The sequence below is a fragment of the Apostichopus japonicus genome, chromosome 20 (assembly GCF_037975245.1).
Source record: "Apostichopus japonicus isolate 1M-3 chromosome 20, ASM3797524v1, whole genome shotgun sequence".
Classification (NCBI taxonomy): domain Eukaryota; kingdom Metazoa; phylum Echinodermata; class Holothuroidea; order Aspidochirotida; family Stichopodidae; genus Apostichopus; species Apostichopus japonicus.
In genome coordinates this window covers 13982952-13989575 of record NC_092580.1, presented here as the reverse complement: position 1 = coordinate 13989575, position 6624 = coordinate 13982952, and the positions used below count along the sequence as shown (strand labels likewise).

At 37.6% G+C, this 6624-nt stretch overlaps 1 protein-coding gene across 2 annotated transcripts; it reads left to right on the top strand.

The window, feature by feature from the left end:
- The first annotated feature begins 32 nt into the window (after positions 1–32).
- On the top strand, positions 33–6435 carry LOC139961978 (death domain-containing protein CRADD-like). Of its 2 annotated transcripts, none has more exons than XM_071961738.1 (3): positions 33–209; positions 2383–2693; positions 3954–6435. In XM_071961738.1, the coding sequence occupies exons 2-3, from the start codon at positions 2387–2389 to the stop codon at positions 4277–4279; spliced, it is 633 nt and encodes a 210-aa protein (XP_071817839.1). In that variant the 5' UTR covers positions 33–209; positions 2383–2386; the 3' UTR covers positions 4280–6435. The 2 variants fall into 2 exon arrangements, with proteins under 2 accessions (XP_071817839.1, XP_071817840.1); XM_071961739.1 differs by lacking the exon at positions 33–209 and adding an exon at positions 270–869.
- Positions 6436–6624: the final 189 nt, after the last annotated feature.

Sequence of the window (6624 nt, the reverse complement as noted above, 5' to 3'; positions counted from 1 at the left end):
AGATTTTATGATGGTGAATGTGTCTATAAATTTATGGATTTGGAATTTGGAATTGCCCATCAACTACCAGTGATAGTGAAAGTCTAAAGGCTGTGCATCCCACCGTCAAATTAGCCATGTATCTTCATGTATCAGATCCGCTACTGTTGAAAATATCCCGCAACTCAATACAAGACGAAGATAAAGATAAGATAATATTCACAACAGTGGTAAGTTAACTTTACTTTTCTTTAAATTTACACATTTTTGTTAGGCTGATTTTTCTCAAGAAACAAACAAACAATACTGCCCTATTCACTTAAAGCGTGAGGATGTGTTTTCAGAGGATATTTCCTGTAAAGACGTTAATGTTTGGTTAAACTTGGTAGGCTTAGGCTCGTCCAACTCAGTGTTACTTGTTGTTAGGCCTACTGTAGGTTATGACTAGCCTAAGTTCGGCTACATTCAATAACGAAGTCGTGTGTAATTGAGGGTCAAAGCTTTCTGCAGTTGAATCTGCTTGAGCTTGCAACTGTTATCATGTGTCAGACCTTTATGAATTGATCATGAACAATGTCCTTTACAATTCATGGATTATATGGAACACTTTTTTATCAATTGTGACACTCCCTATTGCACTATCTATTGTGCATACAGTATGTTTCTATCTTACTGTTGTACAGCACATTTTTGATCGTGATCGGCTTAATAAATTTATGGATTTGAACGTACATTATCAATAGTCCATCAACTACAAGTGATTGTGCAGTCTAATGGCAGTGCACCCCACCGTCCAAGTTAGCCAAGTTACTCTATTTATAAAATCGCTACTGTTGAAAATATCCCGCTACTCAATACAAGATAAAGATAAGATAATAGTCACAACAGTGGTAAGTTGACTTGATTTTCTTTTAATTTACACTTGTTTGTTAGCCTGAGTTTCTCAAAAAATATCCACACCCCCCCCCCCCAAAAAAACAAAGAAAAAAATACTTGCCCTATTCGTTAAAAGTGTGGGGAAGTGTTTTTCAGAGGATACCTCCTGCAAAGACATTAATGTTTGGTAAAACTTGTAAGGCCTAGAACCCAACTTGATGTTACTTGTTTGTAAGCCTAAATTAGGCTACATGCAATTACAGTCGTGTGTAATTTTGGGTCAAACGTATGGACAAACCATAGGAAAGGCCTATGTTCGTGCAGTAGTAGGATGGTGACTTCGAAGTTCGGCCACTTAAGACTTAAAACACCCCAAAACTAAATCTTCTGGTATAAATCATTTGAAAATATACTTCATCTGGTGGGAGAATTTTGTTATAGTACGATACACGGCCAAACTTTCTTTCTTGCAAACTGTTTTCACGTTGTTTTCCAAGAAGATTCTTTGTGATTGTGGAACTGGTATTTCTTGCTAGAGTATTGCGAAGTTCGGTCACGCAACCCACAGTGTGGCGCTGGTAAAAATTGGTGGCGCTGTTGCTCTTTCAGTAATTATAACAGACTTCATAGATCTTCGTCATTTTATTGACAAATATGTAAGTAATTTCTTGCACACGGGTCATTTTGGAGAGAAAATAACTGTAGCTTCGTACTTTTTGGTGAAATTTGGCTCTTCCTGTAGGTTTTCATGGTGAAAATCGTGTATTTCTTAGGGTGCCCGAACTTCGCAGTATGGCGAACTTCGCAATACTGACTATACTAGTAGTAGCCTACCAGAGTAGCAGATTGAATTCCACAGAATCCTAACGTTAGTCAAAATTTCAGTGGATAGGAAAAGCAGTAGCCTAACTACAGTAGTCACAGACCTAGACTTATCTTGCAACCATTTTGCAAAGCATTCTAGCTACCACTGTTGTTAGGTCTAACTTAGAACTAAGTCAAAACACATGTAAATTTGTGCAACCATTACCTTGTTCAGATGTGGTTTCACCTGATTTTGGGAAAGTGAACTTATGCTAGCTATGATATTTTATGTAATGGAGGGAGAAACAAGTTGTCATGATCTTAGTTAGGGATGGGTATATGTGGAAGGATTAGTGTCCATGGAAACGACATCATAATTGATGGGACATCATCAGAGTCAGGACTGATCAAAGAAAAAGAAGCAAAATTTGCATACATTTAATATAGTAATGGCTTTTAGCATAATCCAAAGTAATAATCATGACATATTAATATAACCAAGTTTTTTCTCTGTAAAATTTGTGCATTTGTACAAGGTTTATTGTACATTTAGTAATTTACAGTCTTGGGATAACCGACATACACAATTGCAATTCGAACAATTCATGATTTTTGTTTCTAGGCTTTCCTGCAAACTCTGGGGGACAACATACACAATTTCTTAAAAACATGATCCCTGAATATAACAGGTATTTATTATGATTTTTTTTTTTGATGTCGTAGCATCATGGCTTCAATGACCAAAGTTCACAGGAGAGCCCTAGACAAGGCCCTTCCAGAACTCTGTCAAGATCTTGATGTGGATGAAGTTATCATTCACTTAATTGCTGATGGAATTTTATCTGATGAAAATCAGGAAAACATTGATGCAATACCAACCAGAACCGCTAAAGCTAGAGAATTGCTCCGAATATTGAAAACCAAAGGAGATGCCGCGTGGCAAGCATTGCTTAATGGACTTAAGGACAACCAAAGCTTTCTGGTGGATATCTTAAAGCAGCATGAAACGAGTGCCCAGAATGAAATATCAGAAGGTGTGTTTCATATTGTTGGCAATTTTCAAGCGACAAGCTTTCTTTTAATTTTTTGTTCAGTGTAAAATTTGACAGAGCAGTTTTAATGTAGAATTACTGGTCAGGTGAATTATTCACAAGCTGATATCAGGCCAAGGTGTCCAGAAGTTCCTAATTTCCCAGGGACAGTCCCAGGATTTAGTTTATTGTTTCTTGATCGACCGTGTCCCCTGGTTAAGTGTACTACCCCTGGATGGTTACGTACAAGTGTCCCCAGAACCATCCCCAAATTTTTTCAAAGGCCCCGAATACTGTCAGTCTGTAACCAGCTACATACTGTATCACTGATTAACAGTCTGCATTAAAGGGTTTGAAGACTCGCGCAAAAAGAAATGTCTAATGCCCAATTGAGATGTAACAGAAGTGTTAGACACCACCATCGATCCCAGAAAAGACACACACAGCTTGCTACCGTCGGTATTTAGACACTAGTTAACAGTCAGTACATACAGCTGCGGTCAATACCCACAGCACAGTGTATAAAGGATCAGCGATGGACATTTCAGGTCCAGCTAAAGATAACAAGGTATCACGTTTCATTACTGTTTGCATTTTGTAGCAACACAAACAAAACGTCACTTGCAAGCAACAAAAAGGTAACTTTTTCATATGGGCGCACGCTGTTTGGGGCGAGTCTTCATTGCCTTTTAGTCATATTCAAATCACGTATGTTTCTGGAAACGAACAGTAGTTTTATAAAAGGGAAAAGATCACTTCCTGTTAAATACCCACAAGTTTTTGGGCATTCAATGTTACTCTTAGGCCCAGTTGTTTCTGAAGGAGGTAAAGATAGAAACTTGGGGGCATTTGAAAATCATCTCTTCAAAGGAATATTAAGCCTGAGCATCTCGGTTTTTGGCAGTACTACATAAAGGGTCAATGGTCATACAGTGTCCCCTGATTTCCCAAAAAGATACCATCATCTTACATCTGGCTGCAGTCATAGGTTCCAAGTTGAGTTTTGATTGAATAGTCTTTGTTGACTACATTATCATCAAGTCTATTTCGACAGATGCAAAGTACTTGAGTATCTTCGTGCTTAGGACTTGGTTACCTGTTGACAAATGTGGAAATTCTAAGAGAACTGCTAAGCCTCATTGCTTCAAATGCGACTGCCTTTATCCACTCGGCCACAGTACCGGTCTAACATTGTTAACTGTTAACATCGTTATGGAAATGTTGTTTTGTTATGATAATGCTTTTCCTGCTTTCTTCTTACAGGTGAGAATGAAGTTGCAAACATCATTCAGGCTGGCACAATCATAAATCCAGACACACTGGTCACAGATCAAGATCTCAATAAAGTTGCCGAAGGGCTCGGACCAGAGTGGAAGAAAGTCGCTAAAGTTTTAGAGTTGAAGCCACAACAGATATATCAGTGTGAAGCAGATAATCCTCTCTCAGTCCACGACAAGATCTTTGACATGCTGAACAAATGGAAGAGGAAGCTCCGTAAAGATGCAACAAGGCATAAGCTGGTGAACGCTCTAGCCAAGATAAGTGACGTAGATCCAATCGCTTATGAATTCATGCTTGATTCAGAATGAAAAATTTGTGACGGGACGTGTTTTGGCGAAACGACTCAACAACTCATATCTGTGTGTTATTCATGGAGACAACGTAATGAATATTCAATGTTTATTATACAACCTGAATATCAATTATCACAAATGACATGACACAAAAATTTCAGTAATCAAATTTGAGGCGCCATAGTGTCAGGGATGGGGGGGGGGGGGAGAGGGGGAGGCAAGCCTGAACAAAGTTTCCCTCTAGTATTGCATTCTTACAGGCCAGAGACATATAGTGGCAGACTCACTGGAAGGACTTATTACTTGTCATGAGTTCTTTGCTTGGGGGTGGGTGTCTTTGTAGCAGATTTGATTCCTGTTTTTACAATGGGTCAGCTGCACTCAGATGTTTTCAGATGAACGGCACCTCACATAGCTGCCTTGCAGTATTAAATACCAAGGTACATGAACTGGGGCGGCCAGGAGCGGGGCTGCCCGCAACGATTAACATCCCTGCCTAGTAACACTCTGAACACCAAGCGAATAGGTGTTTCTGCCCACGAAGGTCACATGGATTGGGTCTCAAAAGAAATTGCATGGTGTTGCCATCCATTCCTCGTAACCCTTGGGAACTTAAAAGTATAACCATGGAGGTAAAAACAGACCTCCATGGTATAACTAACAATGGGTTCAGCACTATTAACCCAACTAACTTGATTGATGAACCTTGTGTGATGAAGGAAAGTTTTTTGGTAAAACTAGAAATGGTTGTAAATTGTTAAGTGTGCATGGATTAGAAGTTGTAGGTATGTGGCATATAAAAATTATTCCTGTCTATAAATTCATCCTTTAAATATTGACCTAAGTATTATAGAAATATATGAGAGTTTTATTTTTATTTTTCTGCATTGTCAAATCTGTGAGACAAATCAATCAAAAATTAAAATTTGAATGTACATGTGTATTATATATGTATATATATGTATATTTTACTTTAAAGACTTTCTCACTGACAATGTCTTTTGAACCAGATTTTACTACCGCACATGATATCTCACTTTTATATTAACAGTTCTTTATAACAAATATCACAATTCATTGATTTAATCAAGACCAGAAAGCTATTTGGCTTTGTGATTTCTTGCCATACAGTTTGCTCAAACTTCAAAGTAATTATCTGCACGTTAAAAGCAAGAGTATGAAGCAGATTTCATCACCTGGATGCCAGGTTTGTTTCGTTGAAGACCTACTGTATAGGGCCCCTTCACAGAACTGAACTGAATTTGACCAAACTATGTACATCAAAAGAAAACCATGGCATTGGAGAATTCACATATTAATTGTAGCTTTATTTTGGAGTTATCATGTTTAAAAGGTTTCAGACTTTGATGCCTGTTGACCTCAAATTTCAATGGTATTCTTGCACTCACTAAGTTGGTTCTACATACTAAGTTTGAAGTTCAAGAAAGATGTACTTCTTGTGTTATCGTGTTTACAAGATTTTCCGACGTTCACTTAATGGTTGACCCCAAGTGACCTTTGACCTCCACTAATTTGAATAGGGTTCTTGTACTCAACAAGCTGAATCTGCATACCATGTATGTAGTTCAACAGAGATGTTCTTTTTGAGTTATCGTGTTAAAAAAGTTTCATACTTTGACCACTGTTGACCCCAAATGATTATTGAACTTCACAGAAGACAATAGGCTTCTTGTACTCAATAAGACAGATCCACATACCAAGTATGAAGTTATCCACCTTTAACTTTTTTGGTTACTGTGTTTACAAGAATGTGTCACAAACATACACACACGTCATCACCATCGCATAGATTCCTTTTGCCTCCGGCAAGGAGTCAAAAAGGCAAAAGTATCGCTCTTTGTTAATGCGGATAAGAGTTTCTAGTCTATCTGTTTACAGTTTAAATGTGGGGCAATATTTTATTGATTTGTTTCATTGCTTGTAAGAAATTTCATTTTGTTTTGCTTTCATTCTTACCAACCTTTTTTTATATGATATAACACACATGAAATGTTTCAAGTTTACTTTACTTACTTCACTACTACAAGCCAACAACAAAAAAACCGAGTATTTTCTAGTCTGTGCTTTTTTCGAGTCTGGTCTTCCCGGTTGGAAGTTCTGTAGATTGTCATATATTGTCATATTTGTTAATAAAAATAGCAAATATCAGGGCTGAAGTTTTATAATCATGATTATAGTAGCCTCTTACTATGCAATTATGATAATTTATCAACTCCCAAGCCAAACCATAATATTTCTGAGAATTTCAAGTTAATCCCTTTGAAAAAGATCACCCAGAGGTTGGGAGTTGGAAGACATGGACCATTTAAACTAAATCATTATTCTTCTGATCGTGGTTA

What these genes read in the sequence shown, in the direction of transcription:
- LOC139961978 (XM_071961738.1), top strand. Translation starts at nt 2,387, where the DNA reads ATGGCTTCAATGACCAAAGTTCACAGGAGAGCCCTAGACAAGGCCCTT. An exon ending in CCAGAATGAAATATCAGAAG is followed by an intron (nt 2,694 to 3,953) that starts GTGTGTTTCATA and finishes TTCTTCTTACAG; the next exon opens with GTGAGAATGAAGTTGCAAAC.